The sequence below is a fragment of the Capra hircus genome, chromosome 2 (assembly GCF_001704415.2).
Source record: "Capra hircus breed San Clemente chromosome 2, ASM170441v1, whole genome shotgun sequence".
NCBI lineage: Eukaryota > Metazoa > Chordata > Mammalia > Artiodactyla > Bovidae > Capra > Capra hircus.
In genome coordinates, this window is record NC_030809.1 from 101,963,791 (window position 1) to 101,979,368 (window position 15,578).

The 15,578-nt window shown below is 37.8% G+C and overlaps 1 protein-coding gene across 1 annotated transcript in view; it reads right to left on the bottom strand.

The window, feature by feature from the left end:
* The window catches only part of FAP (fibroblast activation protein alpha), an 82,629-nt gene extending 68,300 nt beyond the window's left edge, over positions 1 to 14,329 (bottom strand). The window contains exons 1-3 of the mRNA XM_005676043.3: positions 14,078 to 14,329; positions 12,702 to 12,885; positions 12,287 to 12,371 (exon numbers count right to left, since the gene is read on the bottom strand). Of these exons, the coding sequence (XP_005676100.2) occupies positions 12,287 to 12,371; positions 12,702 to 12,707 (91 nt within the window). The 5' untranslated portion in view covers positions 12,708 to 12,885; positions 14,078 to 14,329. The remainder of the gene's footprint in view (positions 1 to 12,286; positions 12,372 to 12,701; positions 12,886 to 14,077) is intronic.

Here is a 15,578-nt window from a genome sequence, read left to right on the forward strand (position 1 = left end):
TATCAGTTGAATTTCTCACTGCCTATGAACTCCTGGTAGGTGGCTAGATCTGGCCTGCATAGCAATTTACATCTCACAGACAAACTCCCCACAGCTAATGTTGATCATGGCTTTCAAGGAATGTTCAGAGTCTCCTAATGTTTCTGTCTCTATTCAGTCCTCTTGCTCATTGCCAGATGGATTCTTCTTTAGGTACATTCCTTCTGCTGACTTTTAAGGAATAGAGAAAGGACAAGGGGACTGATCTTGCCATAGCTTATATTTAAACAAGATAACAGGGAAACCAATGATAGGGGAAGGAGCCATTGTTTTCTAGTGTTTTGAATGTGTGCGTGTGTGTGTGTGTGTGTGTGTTTGTATGTGTAGATCAGTATAAAATTCATCACTATGGCATCAATCACACTAAACAAGTTCTAGTCACCTAAAAAATTGAATGCGTGGATTTTCATTACTTTTTCTAAATAGTGTTTTAATACTGAATTATAATCTCTTGATTATTTTGAAAGTTTAGTTTTGCCATCTGAAATTTTTAAACTCAAAGTAGTTGAACAGAAGTAGAAATGAATTCTGAGAGTGTATCTTTCTTCCACTGGTAACTGACACTCGCTTAACACTTAATTCCTGATAGCGCCCTTCGAGTCAATTTGGCTCATCTTTACAGTTACTCATACACTGCTTAAACACTCTAATTAACAATAATTATTTGCATTTTCAACTTATTAAAACAAAGATGGGAATTATTTCAATTACGAATCCAAGAAATTACAATTCACAGAAATAATTTACAAGTAATGATTCACTATTCTCCTAATTCTTTCTTAAAATTTTGTATTTATTCTTTATTAGGATTCTATTTCTGTCATTTAATTTTCTAGTCTTGAAAAACTGGCAATAACTGTCAGAGCAGAGACATCAGATGTCAGTTCTAATATTCATCACAAACTAAATGAGAAAACATGGTTTATTAAGTGGGCTCATGAATGGCTGGTGGGTCTTTTTGTTCTCACTTTCATTCTGATTTTGAAACTGATGCTTATGAGGCCATCTCAGTGGAGTGACATGGACTTCCAGGCACACTGCATCTGTCTCCCTGCTTGCTCTACAATGATACTGTCCTCAGTAGGCAATATGTCCAGCCATCTCATCAGGTCATGTTTATTTCTGGAGTGAGCACCATAGGAGTAAATGCTAGAAATAAAAGGGTGGGGAACAAACTATTTAAAACTAATATTATATTTGGGCAAAGGCTGACAACTTTGAAGAAATGGCACTGTGGTAGCTTTAGACCAGTAACAAAAAGTGTTATACTAAGTTCTGTGTATGGGGCACGCTACATGTATAGTCCCATGAAACACTCACAGCAAGTCTCTGATATATAAGTACTATTATCAACACCATTTTGAAGATTAGAAAATGGAAATTAAGAGAGTTAAAATAACTTGCTAATATATAACAGAGCTGGGGTTTAAATCTAGCTCCATCTGATTTTAGAGACTGGGTGCTTTACCATTCATTACCTTTTGATTTAAAGTTAATGCACACTGTAATAAAACAACAACAAAACAAAACAAACACAAAAATCAAACAGCACACAAGGGGAGGTAGGATAGTTATATCTCAAAACGAACATTAAGAGAAAAATGAGACGATTTGATCTTCGTCAAATATTAGCAAAGAGGTTGCTATAAAGCTTTTAATGTCTCACTGAACAATGTAGTAGCTCTTGGTTTTGAAAGAATATTTCAAGGTTCTCTCTGTAGATAACACTAAACAACATAAGTTATTCAAAGGAATTGTCAGGTTTTTAAAAGTTTATTTTGTGTATTATGTTATTGTTGTGCTATGTTAAATGGGGCTTCCCCCCGCCCTGATCTCTAGAGCAGAAAGGGGCTTCCCAAGTGGCTCAGTGGTAAAGAATTCACCTACCAACGCAGGAGATATAAGAGATGCGGGTCCAATCCCTGGGTCAGGAACATCCCCTGGAGAAGGGCATGGCAACCCACTCTAGAATTCTTGCGTAGAGAATCCCACGGGCAGAGGAACCTGGCAGGCCACAGTCCATAGGGTCGCAGAGTTGGACACAACTGAAGTGGCTGAGAACATATGCATGCGCTATGTTCTTATGCTTTGTGTTGACCATACCCTGTGATCTTCACTACTTTCCGTGCCTGCTAAATCACCTCAGTCGTGGGAGACTCTTCACAATGCTATGGACTGTAGCTCACCAGGCTCCTCTCTCTGTGGGATTCTCTGGGCATAAGTACTGGAGTGGGTTTCCATGCCATCCTAAAGGGGATCTTCCCAACCCAGGAATCGAATCTTCGTCTCTTAAGTCTCCTCCATTGGCAGGTGAGTTCTTTATCACTAGCGCCACATGGTGTTAAATGACAAATGTTTTGGTGACCCTGAAGATGAAAGCAAACCTGGTCTATATTTGAAGGCCCACTCGGTCTCCTTTGCCAGCTCATCTTCCTCTAATCTCTGTTTTAAACTGTGATGTAATTTTTATTGAATTTACTTGGATTTCTTCTTTGAATCCTAGATGATATTTCCACTTGTGTATTTCACAAGCACTTCAAAATCAGTATGTCTAAAGCTCAGAAAAACAGGAATTCCATCCTGCTGCTCCAGATTTCTCCAAGTCAGTGGCACTATCATCCACTTCATTGTTCAATTTAAATACCTGTGAATTATCTTTGCCTTTCCTCTTTGCTTACCACCTTTGTCTAGCATCCAGGTCTGACAATTCTATGTCCAAATCTCTCTCTACCCTCTCTATTTCTACTACAACCTCCAAGGCCAAGCTATGTCTCACTAGGTAGGCTGTAATGGATATCTGTTTGCTACACCTGCAATTTCATTTCTAGTATTTCTTTGCGGGGTTTTTTTTTTTTTTTTTGGTTTTTATTGTTTATTTGTTTGTTTTGGCCACATCTCTTGGCACCCAAGATCTTAATTCCCTGGGATCAAACCCGGGCCCCCTGCAGTGAAAGTCCACATTCTTAACCACTGGATCACCAAGGAAATCCCTTCATTGTGAATTTGATTTATATTTTTCAAATGACTAATGATGTTGAGTCTCTTTTCATAAGCTTATTGGTTACTTTCATATCTTCTTTCCAGTAGTTATGTATGGATGTGAGAGTAGGACCATAAGGAAGGTTGAGCACTGAAGAACTGATGATTTTGAACTGTGATGCTAGAGAAGACTCTTGAGAGTCCCTTGGACAGCAAGGAGATCAAACCAGTCAATTGTAAAGGAAATCAACTCTGAATATTCATGGGGAGGACTGATGCTGAATCTGAAGCTCCAATACTTTGGTCACCTGATGGGAAGAGCCAACTCATTGGAGAAGACCCTGATGTTGGAAAAGAAAGAGGGCAGGAGAAGAAGAGGGTGACAGAATGAGATAGTTGGATGGTTCACTGACTCAATGAACATGAGTTTGAACAAACCCCAGGAGAAAGGGAGCCTGGCATGCTGAGTCCATGGGGTCACAAAGAGACATGGCTTAGTGACTCAGCAACAAGCACAATATCTTCTTTAGGGGATATGTCTGTCCTTTGGCTTCCCGGATGCTGTGGGCTTCCCTAATGACTCAGTGGGTAAAGAATCTGCCTGCAGTGCAGGCAGATTCATTCTTCCATTTCAAGATAGCTAAGAATACACAGAACTGTACAAAAAAGATCTTCACGACCAAGATAATCATGATGATGTGATCACTAATCTAGAGCCAGACATCTTGGAATGTGAAGTCAAGGGGGCCTTAGAAAGCATCACTACGAAAAAAGCTAGTGGAGGTGATGGAATTCCAGTGGAGCTGTTTCAAATCCTGAAAGATGACGCTTTAAAAGTGCTGCACTCAATATGCCAGCAAATTTGGAAAACTCAGCAGTGGCCACAGGACTGGAAAAGGTCAGTTTTCATTCCAATCCCAAAGAAAGGCAATGCCAAAGAATGCTCAAACTACTGTACAATTGCACTCATCTTACATGCTAGTAAAGTAATGCTCAAAATTCTCCAAGCCAAGCTTCAGCAATACATGAACCGTGAGCTCCCTGATGTTCAAGCTGGTTTTAGAAAAGGCAGAGGAACCAGAGATCAAATTGCCAACATCCACTGGATCATCAAAAAAGCAAGAGAGTTCCAGAAAAACATCTATTTCTGCTTTATTGACTATACCAAAGCCTTTGACTGTGTGGATCACAATAAACTGTGGAAAATTATGAAAGAGATGGGAATACCAGACCACCTGACCTGCCTCTTGAGAAACCTATATGTAGGTCAGAAAGCAACAGTTAGAACTGGACATGGAACAACAGACTGGTTCCAAACAGGAAAAGGAGTACGTCAAGGCTGTATATTGTCACCCTGCTTATTTAAGTTCTGTGCAGAGTACATCATGAGAAATGCTGGACTGGAAGAAACACAAGCTGGAATCAAGATTGCTGGGAAAAATATCAATAACCTCTGATATGCAGATGACACCACCCTTATGGCAGAAAATGAAGAGGAACTAAAAACCCTCTTGATGAAAGTGAAAGGAGAGTGAAAAAGTTGGCTTAAAGCTCAACATTCAGAAAACGAAGATCATGGCATCTGGTCCTACCACTTCATGGGAAATAGATGGGGAAACAGTGGAAACAGTGTCAGACTTTATCTTTTTGGGCTCCAAAATCACTGCAGATGGTGACTGCAGCCATGAAATTAAAAGACGCTTACTCCTTGGAAGAAAAGTTATGAGCAACCTAGATAGCATATTCAAAAGCAGAGACATTACTTTGCTGACTAAGGTCCGTCTAGTCAAGGCTATGGTTTTTCCAGTGGTCATGTATGGATGTGAGAGTTGGACTGTGAAGAAGGCTGAGCGCCGAAGAATTGATGCTTTTGAGCTGTGGTGTTGGAGAAGACTCTTGAGAGTCCCTTGGACTGCAAGGAGATCCAACCAGTCCATTCTGAAGGAGATCAACCCTGGGATTTCTTTGGAAGGAATGATGCTGAAGCTGAAGCTCCAGTACTTTGGCCACCTCATTCGAAGAGTTGACTCATTGGAAAAGACTCTGATGCTGGGAGGGATTGGGGGCAGGAGGAGAAGGGGATGATCGAGGATGAGATGGCTGGATGGCATCATTGACTCAATGGACGTGAGTCTGAGTGAACTCCGGGAAATGGTGATGGACAGGGAGGCCTGGTGTGCTGCGATTCATGGGGTCGCAAAGAGTTGGACAGGACTGAGCGACTGAACTGAACTGATTCTGGATCCCTTGTATTTCCATGTGAATTTTGGAATCACCTTATAAATTTCTGCAGAAAGTATTATCTGTGATTTGGATAGGGGTCATATTTAGTTTGCAGACATATTAGAGATTATTGCCATCTTTAAAATGCTGTTTTGTGATCTATAAATATAGGATTTATTTTTGTTTATTTATATCTTTTTGTATTGTTTATTGCTAATGTATAGGAAATGATTTATATATATTAATCTTGTGTTTTGCAAATTTACTCAACTTGCTTGTTAGTTCCATTATTTTTTAGTGAATTCCTTAGGATTTTCCATAAACAAGATCATGTCATCTGTAAACAGAGATAGTTTTACTTCTTCCTTCCCAATCTGGATAATTTTCTTTCTTTCTTTATCTAATTGCCCTGGATACAACTGCCAAAAAGTGAAAGTGAACGTCTCTCAGTCGTGTCCGACTCTTTGCGACCCCATGGACTGTACAGTCCACGGAATTCTCCAGGCCAGAGTACTGGAATAGATAGCCTTTTCCTTCTCCAGGGGATCTTCCCAACCCAGGGATCAAAACCAGGTCTCCCAAATTGCAAGTGGATTCTTTACCAGCTGAGCCACAAGGGAAGCCCATACAACTGTCAATAAGACATTTAATAGAAACAAGAACTAACATGCTATCTTATTCTTGATCTTAGGGGAAGAGCACTGACTTTCACCAGTGTGATATTAACTCTGATTTTTTTTTTTTTTTGTGGATGCCCTTTATTAGAGGAACTTCCTCCTATTTCCAGTCTGCTGAGTGTTTCCATAATGAAAGGGAGATGTATTTTGTTAAATCCTTTTTCTGTATCTATTGAAATCACCATATTTTTTTGTCTCTTTTTCTATTAATATAACTCATTATAGTAACTGATTTTTGGATGTTAAACCTTATACTCTTGGGATAAATCTCACTTGATCTTGGTGAATAATCCTTTTTATATATTACTGGATTTGGCTTGCTAGTAGTATGATGAGGATCTTTCCATTTATATTCATAATAAATATTGTTCTGTAACTACTATTGGTCTGTAACTTCTTTACTTGTAGTGTAAAGAAGTATGGTTTTGGTATCACAGCATCTAGCCTTAAAGATGAATTGATAAGTGTTCTATTTTTTATTTTGAAAGAGTTTATGAAGGGTTGATAATAATTCTTCTTAAAATGTTCTCTAGAGTTTACCAGAGAAGTCAACTGGGCTTGGGGTTTTCTTTGTGGGAAGTTTTAAAATCATTAAAACAATTTTCTCAGTTGTTATAATTCTATTCAGGTTTTATGTTTACTCTTGAGTGAATTGTGGTAGTTTTTATCTTTATAGAAATTTGTTCTTTTCATCTAAGTTGTCTGATTATTATTTTTTTTTGACATACAGTCTTTCTAACCTGTTCCTTTAAGGAGTACTATCACATCAGTTTTTCTACCAAGTATAAAAATCATAATCTATTGGAGAAATTTTAATTTAGATATGAAGCAACTCTATTTGTTTATTACTCACAGGGATAAAGGTTAATAAGGATTGTAAGCTATTCCATTTTTACTACATATTTTTTGTTAATTCACAAGGATACTGAAATTAAAAGTAAGTTCTTTGCTTTACATAAAATAAGCAATAAGTAAATAAAAGACTCATTAATATTGATTATCCCATGGAGATATTATTTTAATTTACCCTAGCATGTTCCTAGATTTTAAGGCTGTTTGATTGTCTCTTGTTGTTAAAAAATCTTTAGCCTTGATTCCATATTCCCCGTTAGAGCTTTAGAACCTGTTTTTTTCAAGGTGTATGTATGACTATAAATTCTTGTGTAAGTTGTAACACAATTCACTTTGGAAATCAGAGACAGGTAAACTCCTCTGCAATGTGGGAATCATGCATTAACTTGGATTGTTTTCAAATTATTTAGAATTTGGCAAAACTGAAAAATAATTTGCCAAGATTCATCCTCTGTGATTTTAAAATCCAAGAGCAAAGTAGAGAAATATAATCTGCAAGGCTGATATATTTATACTCAACTCAAAAACACTTTTAGGTCCATGAACTTTCTAAATCTTTTCCTTAGCCCTTTAGACTTCCCCATATTTCCTCCAAAAGAACAGTGAATAAATAAGCTTAAAACTCTTAAGATGTTTGAGGGAGTCTGTTTCACAGTTCTGAATGTTGATACTGGGAAAATTTTAAGCCTTAAAAACAAATTCACATCTCCTTTGATGATAATTTGGTCTCATATATATCTTACTTTACAAAGAATGATTGTTGAGATTATAGTACTAGTAATAGTTACACTAATAGTAATAATAACAATGGATTTCTGCTGAAAATATAGGCATTCTAAATGATACTTGTCTTTATAAAATATTGATCCACATTCTGTCTAAATCATCTGTGAATTCAGATTATCTTCTGAAATAATTATATAAGGTTATTACTTACCTAAGTAAGCAATCACTATACAGTTTATAAATGTGTATTATACTCATAAGTCTATATGTATATACCTATTTTCCTGTGTTCATTGGTTACATGATTTTGGCCGCACAGGTTGAACCTCCCACATACTTGCCTACGTCAGAGACTTTGTATCTGCATTTCCCTCTGCAGTGAGGATCTAGCCTCTAGTTTGCATCCTTCCTGCCCTTTAGGTCTTGGCTCAGATATCGTCTCAGAGAAGCCTTCCCTAGCCACTTTTGTTATGAACTGAATTTTGTCCCCTCAAAATACATAAACTGAAGCTCCAATCCTCAGTGGAACTGTAGGAAATAAGTGCTTTAACAAAGTAATTACGATTACACAGGAACACACAGCGGAGCCCTAATCTGATGAAGCCACTGGTGTCCTTACTGAAAAAGGAAGAGATACCAGGAATGCGCAAGCACACAGAAAAAGTCATGTGAGGACAAAGCAATAAGGCATCCACCTACAAGCCAAGGAGAGAAGCCTCCAGAAAAGCTAAACCCAGTCACCCCTTGATCTGAGACTTCCAGTCTCCATAACTGTGAGAACAGAAACTTCTGTTATTTAAGCCACCCAGGCTTTATTTTGATTTTTATTATTATCACCCAGGTGATATTTTGTTATGGCAGCCCTGGATGTCTAACACAACCCCACTCCAGCTGTCTTCTGTAGCGCTTTTACAAATTTGAAATATTCTATTAATTCATTTATTTACTTGTTTATTGTCAGACTGTCCTTTAGTAAGGCCAGAGAATTGTCATTTATGCCTTATACCTGTGCCTGGTATCCGGAAGGTACTCAATAAATAACTGTTGAACAAATAACCAAAGTACCCAAAAGTCACAGTGGACTAGGCATTGTGGATAATGGATAACTATGGGATGCTAATCTCTGTTTTTGTTTTTGTTTTATATTCAGTAGGTGGTTATTTTTAATCACAAGAGGAACACTATAACTTCTTTGGCTCACGAGTTAAAAATCCAAGTGTTTATAAGAGTCAATTTGATGTTGTAAGTGAATATGTTATTTTATGCAAATAAAACTGAAAGTTTTTCTCCATTTTCTATTTTATATTGGGGTATGTAGCAAACTGGAGAATGCATTGCCAACCTAAAGACAACAGCTGCTTCTGGGTCCAATGTTGTCAGATCTAATATTTAAAAAGAAGTAAAAAAATTACATTTTTACGTGAAATCTTATGATTTAAAAAAATTGACAACTAATGCAAGTTTGTATAAAATACTGCAGGCCAAAACCAACAATGAAAAAATAATAAAAGGAAAAGTATGCAGAGGTCGATGAGAGGCCTTCAAGGAGATCTGAACCTACGCTAGCTAAAGGTGGCGCTCCTTTTACTGCAGGCACTGGAAGCCCTGCCCAGAAGAACCCGACTTCTCCACACTTTATAATCTCTCTTCCCTTTCTCCCTCACTCAGCCTTATTCTCTACTCCCACCCACCTCAGCTTCCTTTTCCTTTCTTCTTCATTTCTTCTCTCCTGCTTTTGCCTTAGAGCTGCCAATATCCTTCCCTTGCAACCAAAATTCCTGAAAAAATTCATTTTTGACCCAAAGAGGTGGAAGATAGGAACACGGGTGCTACTCAGGAAGAACTACTCCCTACTCTCAGACTTAAAGAAGAGCACTGTTGAGAAAAAAAAAAAAAAAAACATCACACAGAGGGAGCTGTCATCTTTGTGTACTAGGATGGAGAACACAATGAAATGCTTGCTACCATTTATTAAGCTGCCACAAAATGTTAGCAATTGTTTAAAAAAAAGTTAATGTTTGTTGAGTGTTTGCTCATGTAGTGAACTCTATCAGTTCAGTTTGAAATCAAGAAAAGTGCAGATAGCTCCCATAAGACCTTTCACAAAGGTTCAGGAATTCAGAAACTGTAAATCATGAAGCAAGGCCATATAGAATTTACTTGAGAAATTCTGGAGCCTCTGTTACTTTCCAATTCTAGTTTTTGCTTGTCTGGCTTTTATTTTGTCACTTCTGCATATCTCTTAAACCAAAAAGTCTTGTGTTTGTCCTCAGGGTTGGCGAAAAAGAGGGAAAGATGAGAAGCTTAGTTTCTACTCTTGGTGTGGTTGTATCTTCACATAGGATGAGGAATGATGCTTGGGAAGAAGAACCTCAAGAGAAAAAATAGAGACAGGAGAAAAGAAAGGGAATTGGTTGGAGGGGAGTAGGCCAGTTAGGACAGCTTGGGTCTAAGGTGTGGGAACTCACGTGTGTTTCTCATTGGGTAAAAATAAAAAATGGGAAAATTAGGAAGTCCCAAAATAGTTATCTGTTATTTTTATTATTATGTGAGTGAGCTAAATGGATCTTTCTCATTTTACCACCCCATTGCCCTATTTGTTCCTAAAATCCTGCCTAATTCCCCCAAAGCTCTTTTAATTTTCAGACTAATGTTCCTGGGACCTACCCTCTCCTTGGAAAAGCCCTTCCTCTTCTTATTTCACTTAGACCTGGTGATTTAAGTGACCCAGTGGTCTAAGTGAATGCCTGATCCCATATTGGTGGTAATGACTGAGCATCCATACTGCGTTCTTAATCATACTTTCAGATGAAAGTCTAAATGCAGTGCCCTTATTTCCCCAACTAGCACAATGATGGGCAGAGGTGAAACTCAGTTAACTGAGTGGGACTAGCTAGTGGGACTTCATTTGTCAATATATAACAATGATGAAGCTGAAGCTCCAACACTTTGGCCACCTGATGCAAAGAGCTGACTCATTGGAAAAGACCCTGATGCTGGGAAAGATTGAAGGCAGGAGAAGGGGATGACAGTGGATGACATAGTTGGATGGCATCACTGACTCAATGGACATGAGTTTGAGCAAGCTCCAGAAGATGGTGAAGGACAGGGAAACCTGGCGTGCTGCAGTCCGTGGGATCGCAAGGAGCCATGACTGAACAGCGACTAAACAACAACAAATGAAGGAGTGTTTTGTAAGTGGGTCTTTAAGTTTCTCAAAATGTTCTTACTTTTATATATTATAACTGTCATATATTTCTTACTGGAAATAATGACTCAAATTCCAAAGTGCAAATGCAACTCACCCTTGCCTCTAGACATGGAGGCAGGTTCACCATAAAATCCACATACTTTTCCTTGACTGTTTTTTTAAGACCACCCTGAGCAGCATGCAGGATCTTAGTTCCCCTAAAATCCACACACTTGTGTTCCCCGCACATTTGTTTCTGATGGAGCAAAATATCCATTTCAAGTATTGGGGAGTTTCCTTTAAAAATTAGGTGTTATTTTTGCATGTATTAGCATTTAAGGAATCAATAGGATAGGACCTAATCCACTACCTGACCACTGCTGTTTTGAGAAAAATACGGCCCCAAAATGAGGTGAGACACTGGTCTGAAAACAATTTTAACTTGACAAAGTACAAAAAATACAGACTCACACAATCTCTTTCAATCAACAGCCTCAGAATAATCTTGTGCTAGCAGAGAGGAATGAGTATTGAAGATCTACACTGAAGACATATTGCCTTTATCTTATTGGTTAACTTCCTCATTTTGTAATTCTGTGCAAATCTCATGAGCATTTTTAATTTTTCACAGTATTTTCCTATATTTCATTTTTAAAGCGATAAATAATTCAGAACTCATACTTTCTTCAGCTAAAGGCTTGTCACTGTTCTTCCATTATTGTCAGTTAGCTTTTAACCAGAGGTATTTCCCACTTCAGCTATCATAAGCTATCAGAAGCTATCATAAGCTTTTAATGTAGGGGCAAACATTTTTCCTTTCCCTAGACTCCAAAGCTAGACATGTTATTATTGTACATTTTTCCTGTTTTAGATCGTCAGCTTCTTTACATAGTTTCATAAAAACCTATGTCCCTGATATCACAGAAAGGTTTATAAACAAAGTCTTAATTTAAATCCAAACTAGCCCCAGCATCAGTCTCCTGCATTTTAGCAAAGTGAGATCAATGTTATCTAAGCTTGTTTAAAAAGGGTCAATTTAAAAACTAAACATAATGCTTGCTTAATAATATTTAGTCTTCTAATTGGATTTTCTTGGCTTTTGCATCTAGAACAACAATTTCACTTTTTCTATGCAGCTATTCCTGAGATCTCTATTCTTGACTGCCTCCCTAAATTTTTGGAAAGACTCATAATAAAAATTTCCATAGATTCTGTTTTAACTTTTCCATTCTTACTCATCTTTACTTTCCATGAGGCAATCCAATAATGAAAAGCAATGTTAGTTAAAAATACTGTCTCTAAAGGCCTGTCAAAGCTTGGAATTTAGCATGTATTTTGGAGAGACGTCGGGGTGTTACAGAAGAGTGCTCGGGTTTTTCTATTGCAAAAGTAATACTGGAAATCTCTTGCTACCTATGCCTTCAATTCCTCAGTGATTCTGGTTGCTCAACAACATACCTGGGAGCTTATATGTCTTCTTAGAAATAGCAGAGTTACTTTGGAAAATAAGCACTTAGGAAATGTTCAATCTCTTGTCACCATGCTAGTGCTTTTTCCAAACTGTTCTAGGCAGACAGAGCAAAATAGAGAAAATTCTTACCTCTTGAAGGACGTAAGACAATACACATCACCAATAAAGCAAGCACAGCAGAGGTGGCAACTCCAACTACAATTTTTAACCATGTCTACATAAAATAAAGAAAATTAGACATATAAATGTTTTCTGCTAAATAGTAGAAATGGCAAGATTTTGTTTACTCCTAAATCCGCTTTCTCCCTCCCTGTAAAGCTTTTGATTGTCTTCCACTGATCTGGCTATAATTGCTGGAATTCTTCCAGCTCTGCAAGGAGAAACGTTTCCACAGTATATTTAGAACAACTTCCCAATCCTAACCCACTCCAGGAAGTACATACTTATGTACAAATCCTCACCTTCTAAACAATAGAAAACTCTGATTGTGCTCAATTCAGCCAGCCCCCATCCTTTAGCAGTATCTGAGGCTGCATATACTAACCTTCATTTTTCCAGATGTTTTTGAAAGTTAGCTAATTCTGACTTCAGAGCGTGGGTCACCAGATCTGTGAAAACCGTTGAAAGAAGCAGGTCTGTCTTCGTAGTTGGAAGTCGAAGCTAGGGCAAGTTTCTTTTTTTTTTCTTTCCACGGACTTTCGAAAACCGTGCCAAATTTCAAAAGATTTCTGTAAAATTAGAAACAGATTTTGGGGGCGTTCTTGGCCTTGAAATGAACTGTGAGTGGCCCAAGGGAGGTTTTATAGCCTTCTTATCCTTGTAAATTCTACACCAACATCTGCTTACGCTGACATACAGAGGTTTTTTAAAATATTTTTTTAACAAGTTTAGGTTTATGTTTCATTTTCTTCTAGAAATCACTTATGAGTCATATTGGGAAGTCATGGGATTTTGGATAACCTTTTTATGTGCAACCAAAAGAAGAATTTAAAATATAACTTTAAGGTGTGTATAATACACATGTATCTAACTTTTAGCAGAGGAAGAAGATTAAAGCCACATAAGATTTTGTAAGACAGACTCCATGTTACTGCAATTTTTCTTTCTCTGGGAGATTATGAGGTACTGCAGACAGAAATGTTTTTCTTTCAGCACAATTTCTTTGTCCATATAGCACCATATGCACTTTCAGTAAATACAGAAGTTTAAAAATTCAACTGTCTAAACCCACGACTGCTTTACTTTAAAGAATTAAAATGCCATCTGGTGAAATTTAGTATGGGTTAGGTGTGTATGCACAGGCCAGAAAGATGGAAAGATCAGTAAGAATAATTTACCAGCAGACCTTTGAAAGAATGAACATGGCTTTGCAAAAGTGATATTTTTGCTTCCCTCTCAGAATATATTCTGAAAGAGAACAGTTAGTAATTATAAAGCCTTTAAAATAAATAAAAAGCATGTGAAAAAAGAAGTAAGTCTTACATACAATTTCATTTTGGCTAAATTTGCATAAATCCCAAGCAATCAGTCAACCTGACATCATCTGACATCGGTCTGAATTAAAACACACACACATCCACGTGCACACACACATACAAGTTTATTAGCGTATGTTGGCTGGTTCAATGTAACTCTTTTGGATAGATTCTGTTGTTCCTCATAAATACAGTTGTTAACCTACTGTGTGTATTTTTCCCACTCATGGGTCTCAACCTGACTAAAACAAACTTCATGGTGAGTGTTTCTGAAATCTTTTGCTGTTTGCTTTAGTCAACTGGTCTGACTACCATGGAAGGTTTTCTCCAGTAAAGTGCAGGACAGTGGCTTGTGAACTTCCTTTCAGACATTCTCCAGACATCCCTCCCTGAATTCCAGCCTTATGAAAATTCTGTTGAGGAAAATGAGTCATGAAGCACTTACTGGCAGCGAGATGTAGCCACCCCAGGTTGGAGAGGCGCCCCTCCCTCCTTTGCAGTTGATGGGGCCAGCTCTTTGCAAACTGGAGCAATCATTGAGATAAACATCCAAGTTGTGCTATATACATGTAGGCATCTCCATGTGCTTGTGAAATCCTCAAATCCAAGATAAAAGCCACCAGCCAGGTTCCAAATGAACTGCTGCTACCATGTGGGTCCTCTCACATGTATTGCCTTCTTTGGAAAGTTCACACAGCGCATTCTCAGAAGTTCTGTTCCAGCTGCCAAGGCTCCAAAGTCTCCAAGTGCTTTTTAGTGAGTTATTTCCACGACTTTACATCCTGAAGAGAAACTGACTGTAGTAAATGATTAGGGCATAATTAGAATGGTTACTCTTGGCTTTAGCAATTAAAAATGCATGACATGTGACTTGCCTGGGTACCACTTAGGACTGCAGTCAAGTGTGGGTGTCTATAAAAAACTCATTTGACAGAATCTAAGAAGAAATCTGAGTGCTTTAAGAAGGAAAAGTTTTGATTGAAACTTTTAGTGAGAAGGGAAAATATGAGGCTAAAACATGTTTCTTTAATTTTGTTTGTTTTTCCCTTGGGCGGTTGGGTAATTCAAATTTTGGAAGATTCTGACTTGTTTGAAAGGTTTCAGGAAAAATGAGACTGACTACAGAAATAAAAGTGAGTTAGGGATACACTGCTTATAACAGAACTACACATATCCATCCCTTTGAGATAATGTGTAAGTGTTCTAATTTTCATCCAAACAAGTACTCCCACAAAAATAACTTACATTCTTTTAATATTATAGCATCTTTACTGACTTTTTCTCCTTTTAGAGTCAAAATGCAAATGTTTATGCTAACATTTTTTAAACATTAAGGAAACTCAATATATCCTTATTTTATATAGTTAGTTAACATCCAGTTAACATTTCTTGGGGAAAATAATTATGAATAAGCCAGGGGGTGGAAATAATTATGAATAAGCTATGTTCTGTGTCTTCAGGAAACTTACATTCTTCTACAAGCCTGGCAACTCTGTGTGTGTGTGTGTGTGTGTGTGTGTGTGTGTGTGTGTGTGTGTGTATGCTTAGTCATGTCTGACTCTTTATGACCCCCTGGACTATATAGCCCATCAGGCTCCTCTGTCTATAGAATTTTCCAGGCAAGAAGACTGGAGTGGGTTGCCATTTCCTCCTCCAAGGGAATCTTCCCAACCCAGGGATTGAACCTGTGTTTCTTGCCTCTCCGGCACTGGCAAGTGTATTCTTTACCACTGCGCCACCTGGCAAGTAAATCCTTACGTATTTGTTTCTTTTCCTTTCCTGGAGCCCTTGCTGAGAATGAACCTGAAGCTGGCTTTGTGTTTAGTAGTAAAAAGTGCCCAAGAGTGCCCTGGTGGGTTTGTTGATTGCTACATGGACCCAGGAAGAGAGACAGAAAGTCAACATGACACATGTTTGTGATCCTTAATTCAAGTCTAAGTCTTATT